General features: G+C 51.8%; 1 protein-coding gene across 1 annotated transcript in view; it reads left to right on the forward strand.

The window, feature by feature from the left end:
- Positions 1–13,070, forward strand: part of clpb (ClpB family mitochondrial disaggregase) — a 136,465-nt gene extending 123,395 nt beyond the window's left edge. Inside the window, exons 15-16 of the mRNA XM_085999763.1 lie at positions 3,335–3,439; positions 12,219–13,070. Coding sequence (XP_085855889.1) covers positions 3,335–3,439; positions 12,219–12,464 — 351 coding nt within the window. The 3' untranslated portion in view covers positions 12,465–13,070. The remainder of the gene's footprint in view (positions 1–3,334; positions 3,440–12,218) is intronic.
- The last annotated feature ends 2,970 nt before the right edge of the window (positions 13,071–16,040 follow it).

Genomic DNA, 16,040 nt, shown 5'->3' on the forward strand with positions numbered 1-16,040 from the left:
ACATCTTTGGACTGTGGGAGGAAACCGGAGCACCCGGAGGAAACCCACGCAAACACGGGGAGAATGTGCAAACTCCACACAGACAGTCACCCGAGGCTGGATTCGAACCCGGGTCCCTGGCGCTGTGAGGCAACAGTGCTAACCACTATGCCACCGTGCTGGTTTGGGGGTATGGTAGCACAGTGATTATGTTACTGGACTAGAGGCCTGGAGTAATGATCTGGAGACATTAGTTCAAATCCCACCATGGCATGAATTAAATAAATCTGGATTTAAAAAGTTAGTATCAGTAATGGTGACCATGAAACGACCAGGTTATTGTAAAAACCCATCTCGTTCGCTAATGTCCTTTAGGGAAGGAAATCTGCCGTTCTTACCCGGTCTGGCCTACAGGTAACTCCAGACCCACAGCAATGTGGTTGACTCTTAACTGTTTTCTGAAATGGCCTAACAAGCCACTCGTGTTGTTTCAAGAAGGCGGCTCCCCACCACCTTCTCGAGGGCAATTAGGGATAGGCAATAAATGCTGGCCTTGCCAGCGATGCCCACATCCCAAGAATGAATAAAAAGAGAGTTCTTGTCTTCCTCCCCCTGCCCTGTGAAGCACACTGAGATGTTTTCTTTATAGAATGATACAGCACAGGAGGAGGCCATTCGAGCCCATCGTGCCTGTGCCGGCTCTTTGAAAGAGCTCTCCAGTTAGTCCCACCCCCCCTGCTCTTTCCCCACAGCCCTGTGAATTTTTCCTTTTCCAGTATTTATCCAATTCCCTTTTGAAAGTTCCTATTGAATCTGCTGCCACCGCCCTTTCAGGCAGCGCATTCCAGATCACAACAACTCACTGCATCACCACAGCTGCTTAGGAACCTAGCAGTTACTGGATGAAAATAGACCCAGGTCTGCCTAGTTCATCTACATCGCACAATCCAACGATAATGGAGTTGTTGACCAATCACAGCGATCAATCTCTTATCAATGAGTCTACAACAGACCCAGACACGAGATGAGGAAAACCCCCAGTGGTGGAGAGCTTTGGGAACCAGAGGTCCCAAGTCACCTGTTCTTCCCGAGCTCGCTGCACTCCCCACACACAAGAACATAAGAAATAGGAGCAGGAGTCGGCCATTTGGCCATCAAGCCTGCTCCACCATTTAATAAGGGCATGGCTGAACTTCCACATCAACTCGACATTCCCGCCCCAACCCCATGCCTTAAATTACTCCTGTACTGCGTCCCAAAATGTTATTTTCTGCAAAGATGTCTTGCCTAATTTGCATTTGAATGAATCAACACTAACCGCTTCCACCATCTCCCTATGGAGCCATGGATTGCTGACTAGCCACAGGTGTATTTTTTAAATTAATTCTTGAGATTTTGTCGTCGCCGGCAAAGCCGGCATTTATTGCCCATCCCTCATTGCCCCTTGAGAAGGTGGTGGTGAGCTGCCTTCTTGAATCGCTGCAGTCCGTGTGGTGAAGGTGCTCCCACAGTGCTGTTAGGGAGGGAGTTCCAGGATTTTGACCCAGCGACGATATATTTCCAAGTCAGGATGGTGTGTGACTCATAGAAACATAGAAGATAGGAGCAGGAGTAGGCCATTCGGCCCCTCGAGCCCGCTCCGCCATTTAATGAGATCATGGCTGATCATCCAAATTCAGTACCCTGTCCCTGCTTTCTCCCCATATCCCTTGATCCCTTTAGCCTCAAGAAATATATCCAACTCCTTCTTGAATATATTTAATGAATTGGCCTCAACTGCCCTGTGTGGTAGAGAATTCCACAGGTTCACCACTCTCTGGGTGAAGAAATTCCTCCTCATCTCTGTCCTAAATGGCTTACCCCTTATCCTTAGACTGTGACCCCTGGTTCTGGACTCCCCGGCCATCGGGAACATCCTTCCTGCATCCAGTCTGTCTAGTCCTGTTAGAATTTTATAAGTTTCAATGAGATCCCCTCTCATTCTTCTAAACTCAAGCGAATATAAGCCTAATCAACCCAATCTCTCCTCATACGTCATTCCTGCCATCCCAGGTATCAGTCTGGTGAATTTTCGCTGCACTCTCTCCATGGCAAGAACATCCTTCCTCAGATAAGGCGACCAAAACTGCACACAATACTCGAAGGGGAACTTGGAGGTGGTGGTGTTCCCATGCGCCTGCTGCCCTTGTCCTAGGTGGTAGAGGTCGCGGGTTTGGGAGGTGCTGCCGGAGGCATGGCTACCGCGACACAGTTTAAGCCACATGCACCTGCACGCACTGGGATCATCGGCGAGCAAGCAGGAGCAGGAACCCTGTCTGGTTTTTCTCCCTAGCTCAGGGCTCACGGAGAGTAACTGGGGCTCCCCTGCTGCTGCCCGGCCCGGGATCAGACAACAACAACAACTTACATTTAAACCGTCCCAAGGTGCTTCACAGGAGCGATTATCTGACACCGAGCCACATAAGGAGATATTAGGACAGGCGACTAAAAGCTTGGTCAAAGAGGAACACAGGAACAGGAGGAGGCCATACAGCTCCTCGAGCCTGTTCCGCCATTCAATGAGATCATGGCTGATCTGTGACCTAACTCCATATGCCCGCTGACATGAATCAGTCATTCATGGAAGAAAGACTTATGAAATAATGCTGAGTGGCCTACGGGTGGTGCTGTCCAAGGAGAGTATAAATACTCGGGCACGGGCCCAGCTTGCGCAGGGCATTCTTAACAGGAACTAGTGAAGGACACAACTAGACCTCCATGTTGTAAAACAGTTGATTAAAGTTTTGTTTAACGCTTAGACCAAGTGCCTAGTAGTTTTATTACTTCACCCGCCTTTTCCCCATTTCCCTTAATACCTTTGGTTAATAAAAATCTATTAACCTCAGATTTAAGAGGTAGGTTTTAAGGAGCGTCTTAAAGGCAAATAGCAAGGCAGAGAGGTTTAGGGAGGGAATTCCAGAGCTTAGGGCCGAGGCTGTTGAAGGCACGGCCGCCAATGGTGGAGCGATGGAAATCGGAGATGCGCAAGAGGGCAGTATTAGAGGAGCGCAGAGATCTCGGCGGGGGGGGCGGTGGGGGGTTGTGGGGCTGGAGGAGGTTACAGAGATAGGGAGGGGCGAGACCATGGAGGGATTTGAACACAAGGATGAGGATTTTAAATTCTAACGCAGGGCCTTCTGGTGAGAATGGCTCACTGCTACGCTTACTCTGCCTATACTCACTGGAGCATCATCAGATGAGCTTCTTGCAGATTCTCCTGCGTTTGTTTTTGAAGGAGGACTGAAGGGGCTGTTGGGCGGCTGCGCAGTAAATCCAGTAAACGTACGACACTGCAATGTCTTTCATTTCCCTCTAGGCCAAGCAACGACACGATATCACCCTGCAGTGGGACCGGGAGGTGATGGATGTACTGGCGGAAGGATACAATTTGCACTACGGGGCAAGATCCATCAAGCACGAGGTGAGGCTGGGGGCTAGTGTGAGATTATGGGGCAGTGTCGGCAATAAATCACAGCTTCTGTAAATAAAGCAGATTAAATATGAATATGTCGTACATCAGAGTGAGTAATACGACACCCTTCTCATCAGCTACACTCAGCCCAGCCAGAGAGTAAAATGACAAGAAACTAGACGTGCCAGGGGTCCGTGAGAGTGTCAATTCCTCTATGTATTGTAACTAGGGGGACAGGGGTCCAGAAGTCATAGAATCATAGAATAGTACAGCATAGAAGGAGGCCATTCAGCCCATCGAGTCTGTGCCGGCTCTTTCGAAGAGCCATCCAGTTCATAGAATAGAATCATAGAATGGTTACAGCACGGAAGAAGGCCATTTGGCCCGTCCAGCCCATGTCAGCTCTCTGCTAGTCCCACTCCCCCGCCCTTTCCCCATAGCCCTGCAGGTTTCTTGCCTTCAGGTACTTATCCAGCACCCTTTTGAAAGCCGTGATTGAATCTGCCTCCACCGCCCTTTCAGGCAGTGCATTCCAGATCCTAACCACTCGCTGCGTAAAGAAGTTTTTCCTCATGTCGCCTTTGGTTCTTTTGCCAATCCCCTTAAATCTGTGTCCTCTGGTTCTCGACCCTTCTGCCAATGGGAACAGTTTCCCTCTATCTACTCTGTCCAGACTGATTTTGAAAGTCCCACTCTTTCACCACAGCCCTGTAATTTTTTCTCCTTCAAGTATTTATCCAATTCCCTTTTGAAGGCTGCTATTGAATCTGTGTCCACCGCCCTATCGGGCAGCGCATTCCAAATCCTAACATAAAAAAGTCATGTCACCTCTGGTTCTTTTGCCAGTCTTAGTGTCAACTCCTCTACTGGAGGTAATGGGGTCAGTGAGTCTGAGAGTCGACTCCTCTACTGGAGGTAATGGGGTCAGTGAGTCTGAGAGTCGACTCCTCTACTGGAGGTAATGGGGTCAGTGAGTCTGAGAGTCGACTCCTCTACTGGAGGTAATGGGGTCAGTGAGTCTGAGAGTCGACTCCTCTACTGGAGGTAATGGGGTCAGTGAGTCTGAGAGTCGACTCCTCTACTGGAGGTAATGGGGTCAGTGAGTCTGAGAGTCGACTCCTCTACTGGAGGTAATGGGGTCAGTGAGTCTGAGAGTCGACTCCTCTACTGGAGGTAATGGGGTCAGTGAGTCTGAGAGTCAACTCCTCTACTGGAGGTAATGGGGTCAGTGAGTCTGAGAGTCAACTCCTCTACTGGAGGTAATGGGGTCAGTGAGTCTGAGAGTCGACTCCTCTACTGGAGGTAATGGGGTCAGTGAGTCTGAGAGTCGACTCCTCTACTGGAGGTAATGGGGTCAGTGAGTCTGAGAGTCGACTCCTCTACTGGAGGTAATGGGGTCAGTGAGTCTGAGAGTCGACTCCTCTACTGGAGGTAATGGGGTCAGTGAGTCTGAGAGTCAACTCCTCTACTGGAGGTAATGGGGTCAGTGAGTCTGAGAGTCGACTCCTCTACTGGAGGTAATGGGGTCAGTGAGTCTGAGAGTCAACTCCTCTACTGGAGGTAATGGGGTCAGTGAGTCTGAGAGTCGACTCCTTTACTGGAGGTAATGGGGTCAGTGAGTCTGAGAGTCGACTCCTCTACTGGAGGTAATGGGGTCAGTGAGTCTGAGAGTCGACTCCTCTACTGGAGGTAATGGGGTCAGTGAGTCTGAGAGTCGACTCCTCTACTGGAGGTAATGGGGTCAGTGAGTCTGAGAGTCGACTCCTCTACTGGAGGTAATGGGGTCAGTGAGTCTGAGAGTCAACTCCTCTACTGGAGGTAATGGGGTCAGTGAGTCTGAGAGTCAACTCCTCTATGTAAAAACATCAGACTGGCAGTGGGGGAGGGAGGGAATAAAGGGTTTGAGGAGCCTTAGCATCAAATCCTGTACAACCAGATAAAGGACTGAATCGCAGACCTTCGAAGTGTCTCTAAGCCTCAGCCTCGGAATCTGCAGCACAGCAGAGCAAGGGTGAAGAGGGAGCCAACCAAAGAAGGAGATTTAGGAGGGGTGACCAAAACCTTAAAGAAAAGAAAGAAAGACTCTCATTTCTCCAGCGCCTTTCATGACCACCGGACGTCCCAAAGCGCTTTACAGTCAACGAAGTACTTTTTGGAGTGCAATCACTGTTGTAATGTACGAAACGCGGCAGCCAATTTGCGCACAGCAAGCTCCCACAAACAGCAATGTGATAATGACCAGATAATCTATTTTAGTGATGTTGATTGAGGGATAAATATTGGCCCCAGGACACTGGGGAGAACTCCCCTGCTCTTCTTCGAAATAGTGCCATGGGATCTTTTACGTCCACTTGAGAGAATAGACGGGGCCTCGGTTTAACGTCTCATCCGAAACACGGCACCTCCGACAGTGTGGCGCTCCCTCAGTACTGCCCCTCCGACAGTGCGGCGCTCCCTCAGTACTGCTCCTCCGACAGTGCGGCGCTCCCTCAGTACTGCCCCTCCGACAGTGCGGCGCTCCCTCAGTACTGCCCCTCCGACAGTGCGGCGCTCCCTCAGTACTGCCCCTCCAACAATGCAGCACTCCCTCAGTACTGCCCCTCCGACAGTGTAGCGCTCCCTCAGTACTGCCCCTCTGACAGTGCGGCGCTCCCTCAGTACTGCCCCTCCGACAGTGCGGCGCTCCCTCAGTACTGCCCCTCCGACAGTGCGGCGCTCCCTCAGTACTGCCCCTCCGACAGTGCGGCGCTCCCTCAGTACTGCCCCTCCGACAGTGCGGCGCTCCCTCAGTACTGCCCCTCCGACAGTGCGGCGTTCCCCCAGTACTGCACTGGAGTGTCAGCCTAGATTTTTGTGCTCAAGTCTCTGAAGTGGGACTTGAACCCACAACCTTCTGACTCTGAGGTGAGGGTGCTGCCCACTGAGCCACGGTTGACACTTGGTCAAAAAGTTGGGTTTTAAGGAAGGTCTTAAATGACGAGATGAAGGCGGTGGTTAAGGGAGGGAATTCCAGAGCTTGGGGCCCCGGTGGCTGAAGCCACAGCCACCAATGGTGGGGTAGAGGGAAGGATGGATACACAAGAGGCCACAGTGAGAAGAATGGAGAGTTTGGGAAGAGGGTTGTAGGGCTGGAGGAGGTTAAAGAGATAGGGAGGGACAAACCTGCATAGGGAGTCATACAGTAGGATGAGAATTTTAAATATGAGGCGTTGGGGGACCAGGAGCCAATGTAGGTCACTGAGCACAGGATAGGATCCGGGCAGGAGAGCTTTGGATCAGCTGATGTTCATGGAGGGTGGGAGGCTGGCCAGGAGAGTGTGGGACAAGTCGAGGCTGGAAGTAACAAAGGCACGGATGCAGATTTCAGCAACAGACGGGCTGAGGCAGGGGCTTAGGCGGGCGATGTAACAGAGATGGAAGTAGGTGGTCTTTGTGACGGAGATGATATGAGGTTGGAACCGCGGTTCAGGATCGAATGAGTCGCCGAGGTTGGGTAACAATTTGAGACGGTAGCCGGGGTTGGGGGGGCGGAGACGGAATGGGTGACGGGGGCCAAAGACATTGGGTAAGAGAGGTTGATCTATCTAAAAACTAACAGACTTTTTGACCTAATGGCCTTTTCCTGTCACTCCAGATCTCTTTCCCAATTTTGTTCACTCCTCACTTGAAGACTTTGACCACATAGAATCATAGAATAGAATGGTTACAGCACAGAAGGAGGCCATTCGGCCCGTCGAGCCCATGCTGGCTCTCTGCAAGAGCACTTCAGCGAGTCCCACTCCCCGCCCTTTCCCTGTAGCCCTGCAGTTTTTTTTCCTTCATGTACTTATCCAATTTCCCTTTGAAAGCCGCGATTGAGTCTGCCTCCACCACCCTTTCAGGCAGTGCATTCCAGATCCTAACCACTGTCTGCACAAAACAGTTTTTCCTCATGTCGCCTTTGGATCTTCTGCCAATCACCTTAAATCTGTGGCCTCTGGTTCTCAATCCTTCCGCCAATGGGAACAGTTTCTCTCTCTCTACTCTGTCCAGACCCCTCATGATTTTGAACGCCTCTATCAAATCTCCTCTCAATCTTCTCTGCTCCAAGGAGAACAACCCCAGCTTCACCAGTCTAGCCACGTAACTGAAGTCCCTCATCCTTGGAACCATTCTCGTAAATTTTTTCTGCACCCTCTCTAAAGCCTTCACATCCTTCCTAAAGTGCGGTGTCCAGAATTGGACACAATACTCCAGTTGTGGCCGAACCAGTGTTTTATAAAGGTTCATCGTAATTTCCTTGTTTTTGTACTCTATACCTCTATTTATGAAGCCCAGGATCCCGTGTGCTTTTTTAAAACTGCTTTCTCAACCTGCCCTGCCACCTTCAATGATTTGTGCACTTATACCCCCAGGTCTCTCTGTTCATGCACCCTCTTTGGAATTGTACCCTTTAGTTTATATTGCCTCTTCCTACCAAACTGTATCACTTCGCACTTTTCTGCGTTAAACTTCATCTGCCACGTGTCCGCCCATTTCATCAGCCTGTCTGTCCTCCTGAAGTCTATCACTGTCCACCTCACTGTTCACTATACTTCCAAGCTTTGTGTCATCTGCAAATTTTGAAATAGTGCCCTGCACATCTACATCCAAGTCATTAATGTATATCAAGAAAAGCAGTGGTCCTAGAACCGACCACTGGGGAACACCACTGTATACCTTCCTCCAGTCTGAAAAACAACCGTTCACCACTACTCTCGGTTTCCTGTCACTTAGCCAACTTTGTATCCAGGCTGCCACTGTCCCTTTTATTCCATGGGCTACAACTTTGCTGTCAAGCCTATTATATGGCACTTTACCAAACTCCTTTTGGAAATCCGTGTTCACCACGTCAACCGCATTACCCTCATCAACCCTCATCAAAAAATTCAATCAAGTTAGTTAAACGCGATTTGCCTTTAACAAATCTGAGCTGGCTTCCCTTAATTAATCCACACTTGTCCAAACGTGTTAGATTTGGCTCCAAGTCCCATCCAATAAGTGCCCCAATCTCTCTGTTGAAGGCTTACACGAAGTATTACACAGTATTTATAGCAGAGAAACAGGCCATTCGGCCCAACAGGTCCGTGCTGGTGGTTACACACGAGCCTCCTCCCACCCTACTTCATTGTACAGGAAACTTTGGTTTATCCGGAGGTTGTATGTCTGGAATACTCGATCTAACGCCAAAAATCAGGAGCCGTTTTCTATAAGTTTTTTTAGTTCTCGTTGCTTTTTTTTCCCCAGTCAGGCACTGCAAGGTCTGTAGCTATAGCAACAGCTTCAGCTAGAGACGCTTGCAGCTGCAGCCGACTGTTTAGAAGCTGTTGCTAAGCAACAGTGTTTGTTGTCAGATACGGAGATGAAAACCTCCGTATGCTTCAACATTAACTTTGTATGTCCGGCAGTTTTGATAGATCGGCAACACGCCAGTCCCGTCGGTGCCGGATATCACAAAGTTTCCTGTATCGACATATCCTTCTATTCCTTTCTCCCTCGTGTTTATCGAGCTTCCCTCTAAAAGTATCTGTACTATTTGCCACAACCACTCCCTGTGGTAGCGAGTTCCACATTCTCACCACTCGCTGGGTAAAGAAGTTTCTCCTGAATTCCCAACTGGATTTATGAGTGACTCTTATATTTACGGTCCCGAGTTCTGGTCTCACCCACAAGTGGAGACATCTTCACTACGTCTACCATATCAAACCCCTTCATAATCTTAAAGACCTCGATCAGGTCACCCCTCAGCCTGTTCAATCTTTCCTGTTCAATCCACCTCTCAGTTCTGGTAAATCTTTGTTGCACCTTCTCCAGTGCCGCTATATCCTTTTTATAATATGGAGACCAGAACTGTGCACAGTGCTCCAAGTGTGGCCTAACCAAGGTTCGAGACGAGGTTAACACAGAGTCAGCGCCAGCCAGCAATGCATTCCGAAGGCTCTCTACTCTCTGGGAGAAGAAAAGCCTGCCAATATCCAGTCTATCCCAACTCTTGCTTAGCTTTGACTCATGTCCCCTCTAGTACCTTAACCCGCCCAGCCCTAGGGAGACCTTTCTAGAAGCATCCTTAATTATGACCTAAAGCTAAATTTTGTTAGTGGGTCAGTGGGCAGCACTCTGAGTCAAAAGGTTGTGGGCTCAAGTCAAACTCCAGGGGCAAAGTCTAGGCTGACGCCCCAGTACTGAGGGAGCGCCGCACTGTCGGAGGGGCAGTACTGAGGGAGTGCTGCACTGTCGGAGGGGCAGTACTGAGGGAGCGCCGCACTGTCGGAGGGGCAGTACTGAGGGAGCGCCGCACTGTCAGAGGGGCAGTACTGGGGGAGCGCTGCACTGTCGGAGGGGCAGTACTGAGGGCGCGCCGCACTGTCGGAGGGGCAGTACTGAGGGAGTGCTGCACTGTCGGAGGGGCAGTACTGAGGGAGTGCTGCACTGTCGGAGGGGCAGTACTGAGGGCGCGCTGCACTGTCGGAGGGGCAGTACTGAGGGAGCGCCGCACTGTCGGAGGGGGCAGTACTGAGGGAGCACTGTCGGAGGGGCAGAACTGAGGGAGCGCTGCACTGTCGGAGGGGCAGTACTGAGGGAGCGCTGCACTGTCGGAGGGGCAGTACTGAGGGAGCGCTGCACTGTCGGAGGGGCAGTACTGAGGGAGCGCTGCACTGTCGGAGGGGCAGTACTGAGGGCGCGCTGCACTGTCGGAGGGGCAGTACTGAGGGAGTGCTGCACTGTCGGAGGGGCAGTACTGAGGGAGTGCTGCACTGTCGGAGGGGCAGTACTAAGGGAGTGCTGCACTGTCGGAGGGGCAGTACTGAGGGCGCGCTGCACTGTTGGAGGGGCAGTACTGAGGGAGCGCCGCACTGTCGGAGGGGGCAGTACTGAGGGAGCACTGTCGGAGGGGCAGTACTGAGGGAGCGCTGCACTGTCGGAGGGGCAGTACTGAGGGAGTGCTGCACTGTCGGAGGGGCAGTACTTAGGGAGTGCTGCACTGTCGGAGGGGCAGTACTGAGGGAGCGCCGCACTGTCGGAGGGGGCAGTACTGAGGGAGCACTGTCGGAGGGGCAGTACTGAGGGAGCGCTGCACTGTCGGAGGGGCAGTACTGAGGGAGCGCTGCACTGTCGGAGGGGCAGTACTGAGGGAGCGCTGCACTGTCGGAGGGGCAGTACTGAGGGAGCGCTGCACTGTCGGAGGGGCAGTACTGAGGGAGCGCTGCACTGTCGGAGGGGGCAGCACTGTCGGAGGGGGCAGTACTGAGGGAGTGCTGCACTGTTGGAGGGGCAGTACTGAGGGAGTGCTGCACTGTCGGAGGAGCAGTACTGAGGGAGCGCTGCACTGTCGGAGGGGCAGTACTGAGGGAGCGCTGCACTGTCGGAGGGGCAGTACTGAGGGAGCGCCGCACTGTCGGAGGGGGCAGTACTGAGGGAGCACTGTCGGAGGGGCAGTACTGAGGGAGCGCTGCACTGTCGGACGGGCAGTACTGAGGGAGCGCTGCACTGTCGGAGGGGCAGTACTGAGGGAGCGCTGCACTGTCGGAGGGGCAGTACTGAGGGAGCACTGCACTGTCGAAGGGGCAGTACTGAGGGAGCGCTGCACTGTTGGAGGGGCAGTACTGAGGGAGTGCCGCACTGTCGGAGGGCAGTACTGAGGGAGCGCTGCACTGTCGGAGGGGGCAGCACTGTCGGAGGGGGCAGTACTGAGGGAGTGCTGCACTGTTGGAGGGGCAGTACTGAGGGAGTGCTGCACTGTCGGAGGAGCAGTACTGAGGGAGCGCTGCACTGTCAGAGGGGCAGTACTGAGGAGGGGCAGTACTGAGGGAGCGCTGCACTGTCGGAGGGGCAGTACTGAGGGAGCGCTGCACTGTCGGAGGGGCAGTACTGAGGGAGTGCTGCACTGTCGGAGGAGCAGTACTGAGGGAGCGCTGCACTGTTGGAGGGGCAGTATTGAGGGAGTGCCTCACTGTCGGAGGAGCAGTACTGAGGGCGTGCTGCACTGTCGGAGGTGCCGTCTTTCAGATCAGACGTTAAACCGAGGCCCCGCCTTCCCTCTCAGGTAAACATAAAAGATCGGGGTACAGTAGCATAGTGGTTATGTTACTTTTTCTTTTATTATTCGTTCATTGGATGTGAGCGTCGTCGGCAGGACCAGCCTTTATTGCCCATCCCTGATTGCCCTTGTGGAGGTGGTGGTGAGCCACCCTCTTGAACGGCTGCAGTCCGTGTGGTGAAGGTACTCCCACAGTGCTAACTTTGTCGCAGCGGTTTGCTACAACTGAGTGGCTTGCTGGGCCATTTCAGAGGGCCGTTAAGAGTCAAACACATTGGACTAGTAATACCACCATGTACTACTGGATGAGTAATCCAGAGGCCTGGACGATTGATCCGGAGACGGGAGTTCAAATCCCGCCACGACAGCAGTGGAATTTAAATTCAGTTAATTAAATAAATCTGAAATTAAAATAAAAGGCTCGTGTCAGTAATGGTGACCATGAAACTACCGGATTGTCGTAAAAACCCATCTGGTTCACGAATGTCCTGTTGGGGAAGGAAATTTACTGCCCTTACCCGGTCTGGCCGATATGTGACTCCAGACCCACAGCAATGTGGTTGACTCTTAAACTGCCCTCTGAAGTGGTGGCTCACCACCACCTTCTCAAGGGCAATTAGGGATGGGCAATAAATGCTGGCCTTGCCAGAGACGCCCACATCCAATAAATGGATTTTAAAAATGAATAGATTTTTATTTATCGCACCCCCCCTTGCCGTGTTATTTTCCCAGGTCGAGCGACGTGTCATTAACCAGCTGGCGGCCGCTTACGAGCAGGAGCTTCTGCCTCACGGGTGCACCCTCCGCATCGCCGTGGAAGGTTCGGGCGTGGGAGCGGCGAGGGGGCAAGATGGGGAACCCGACCCCGACCCCAAAGGCGCGAAGATCAGGCTGGAGATCGTAGAGAAGGGCAGCAAGCCGCGCAGGCTGGACATCAGGGCCTCGGTCAAAGCAGACAAGGTGGCTCACCGGGCATAGCGCTCGCCGGACGGGAGCCCGAAGGCGCAGCCGACACTGCCGTCGGCCGAATGGAAGTGGAGAAGTTCGCACGTCCTCCCCTCCCCCGCCCACCCCCCCTCCCCACAGCATCCCAACTACTCGGTCACCAGATCATTCCCGTTTTCACCACTCCCCTCCGTAGCCACTGACTCTTGCTCGAGGTACAGGGTCCGCGGGTTTTTTGACCGTATCCCCCTGTATCTCCCCCCCCGCCCCCCCCCCCCCCCAACAGGAGCACTTTCCAGAGGAACAGGCCCGAGGGGCTGAATGGCCACCTCCTGTTCCAGGAGTCATTGGCGAGCGTTCAGGATTCCGGTCGATCCCTGGCTGATTGTTTGTCTTTTTTGGCCCATCTCCGCGCGCGACCCAGGATTACAGCAACTTATTGTAATTCAGCACAGACACAGGAGTATGAAAGCTGCCCGTTTGTACGGTGTGAGTTACACGCTGGCTTTACAAAGAAAGCCACCGAGGGAGAGCTAGATAAAGAAATCGTGCCGTCTGTTTACAGCGGGTACTGTACCTAATTTATTTTGGTTTTTGTTTGCCTGAATTACAGTTTGAACTGCACACACTCAGCAAGAATTAGTGGGCCTCTCTTATTTTACCCATCCATCAGACACCAGCACAACCAAACGAGATGCTTCGCTCTCAGACGCCTCATTGCTGTGGAGCTCGGCATCGTCACTGGGTTTATTGAAACATAGAAGATAGGAGCAGGAGTAGGCCATTCGGCCCCTCGAGCCTGCTCCACCATTCAATGCGATCATGGCTGATCATCCAAATTCAGTACCCTGTCCCTGCCTTCTCCCCATATCCCTTGATCCTTTTAGCCTTAAGAAATATATCTAACTCCTTCTTGAATATATTTAATGAATTGGCCTCTACTGTCTTCTGTGGTAGAGAATTCCACAGGTTCACCACTCTCTGGGTGAAGAAATTCCTCCTCATCTCTGTCCTAAATGGCTTACCCCTTATCCTTAGACTGTGACCCCTGGTTCTGGACTCCCCGACCATCGGGAACATCCTTCCTGCATCTAGTCTGTCTAGTCCTGTTAGAATTTTATAAGTTTCAATGAGATCCCCTCTCATTCTTCTAAACTCCAGCGAGTATAAGCCCAATCGATCCAATCTCTCCTCATACGTCATTCCTGCCATCCCAGGTATCAGTCTGGTGAATCTTCGCTGCACTCCCTCCATGGCAAGAACATCCTTCCTCAGATAAGGTGACCAAAACTGCACACCATACTCAAGGTGTGATCTCACCAAGGCCCTGTACAACTGCAGCAAGACATCCTTGTTCCTGTACTCAAATCCTCTCGCTACAAAGGCCAACATACCATTTGCCTTCTTAACCGCCTGCTGCACCTGCATGCTTACCTTCAGCGACTGGTGCACAAGGACACCCAGGTCTTGTTGCACTTCCCCTTCTCCCAATCTATTGCCATTCAGATAATAATCTGCCTTCCTGTTTTTGCCACCAAAGTGGATAACCTCGCATTTATCCACATTATATTGCATCTGCCCAATCACCCAATCTGTCCAAATCCTGTAGTTTCTCGGCATCCTCCTCACAGCACACACGCCCACCCAGCTTTGTGTCGTCTGCAAACTTGGAGATATTACATCTAGTTCCCTCGTCCAGATCATTAATATATATTGTGAATAGCTGGGGTCCTAGGACCGATCCCTGCGGTACCCCACTAGTCACTGCCTGCCACTCGGAAAAAGACCTGTTTATTCCAACTCTTTGCTTCCTGTCTGCCAACCAGTTCTCTATCCAAGTCAGTACCTTGCCCCCAATCCCATGGGTATAATCCAGGGGGCCGTTCGAACCACACCCTGTACACCACCCGCTAGACCCCCCCCCCCCCCCCCCAACCGCCTGCTGAGCCTTGGAAACCGTCCCCTCGCGGCCCCACTCACATACTTCCTCCTCACAGACTTCTTCCTCTTCGAGTTTCGTGGGACTTGGATGGTTTACAAAGGGCCCTTAGTCATAGAGTAATACAGCACGGATAGAGGCCCTTCGGCCCATCGTGTCCATGCCGGCCATCAAGCCCTGTCTAATCTAATCCCATATTCCAGCATTTGGCCCGTAGCCTTGTATGCTATGGCATTTCAAATGCTCATCCAAATGCTTCTTAAATGTTGTGAGGGTTTCTGCCTCCACAACCCTTTCAGGCAGTGAGTTCCAGACTCCAACCACCCTCTGGGTGAAAAAGTTCTTTCTCAAATCCCCTCTAAACCTCCCGCCCTTTACCTTGAATCTATGCCCCCTAGTTATTGACCCCTCTACTAAGGGGAAAAGCTCCTCGGCATCCATCCTATCTATGCCCCTCACAATTTTGTACACCTCAATCATGTCCCCCCTCAGCCTCCTCTGCTCCAAGGAAAACAAACCCAATCTGCCCAGTCTCTCTTCATAGCTGAAGCGCTCCAGCCCTGGTAACATCCTGGTGAACCTCCTCTGCACCCTCTCTAACGCGATCACATCTTTCCTGTAGTGTGGCGACCAGAACTGCACACAGTATTCCAGCTGTGGCCTAACCAGTGTTTTATACAGCTCCATCATAACCTCCTTGCTCTTATATTCTATGCCTCGGCTAATGAAGGCAAGTATCCCATATGCCTTTTTTACCACCTTATCCACCTGTTCCGCCGCCTTCAGGGATCTGTGTACCTGCACACCCAGATCCCTCTGACCCTCCATCTTGCCTAGGGTCTTTCCCTTCATTGTGTATTCCCTTGCCTTGTTAGACCCCCCAAAGTGCATCACCTCGCACTTTTCCGGGTTAAATTCCATTTGCCACTGTTCCGCCCATCTGACCAACCCATCTATATCGTTCTGCAGACTGAGGCTACCCTCCTCGCTATTTACCACCCTACCAATTTTAGTATCATCCGCGAATTTACTGATCATACCCTTTACATTCATATCCAAGTCATTAATGTAGACCACAAACAGCAAGGGACCCAGCACCGATCCCTGTGGTACCCCACTGGCCACAGGTTTCCAGTCACAAAAACAACCTTCGACCATCACCCTCTGCCTTCTGCCACTAAGCCAGTTTTGTATCCAATGTGCCAAGGCACCCTGGATTCCATGGGCTCTTACCTTCTTGACCAGTCTCCTGTGCGGGACTTTATCGAAGGCCTTACTGAAATCCATGTATACCACATCCACTGCGTTACCCTCATCCACACACCTAGTCACCCCCTCAAAAAATTCAATCAAATTAGTCAGACATGATCTTCCCTTGACAAAGCCATGTTGACTATCCCTGATTAATCCTTGCCTCTCCAAGTGGAGACAAATTTTGTCCCTCAGGATTTTTTCCAGTAATTTTCCTACCACTGATGTTAGGCTCACTGGCCTGTAGTTCCCCGGTTTTTCCCTACTACCCTTCTTGAATAATGGTACTACATTAGCGGTTCTCCAGTCCTCTGGCACATCCCCTGTGGCCAGAGAGGTCCTGAATATATGTGTTAGAGCCCCCGCAATCTCCTCCTTTGCCTCACACAGCAGCCTGGGGTACATTTCATCCGGGCCTG

The sequence above is a fragment of the Somniosus microcephalus genome, chromosome 10 (genome assembly GCF_052327205.1).
Source record: "Somniosus microcephalus isolate GS21.2 chromosome 10, FLI_Smic_1.0, whole genome shotgun sequence".
Taxonomy (NCBI): Eukaryota; Metazoa; Chordata; class Chondrichthyes; order Squaliformes; family Somniosidae; genus Somniosus; species Somniosus microcephalus.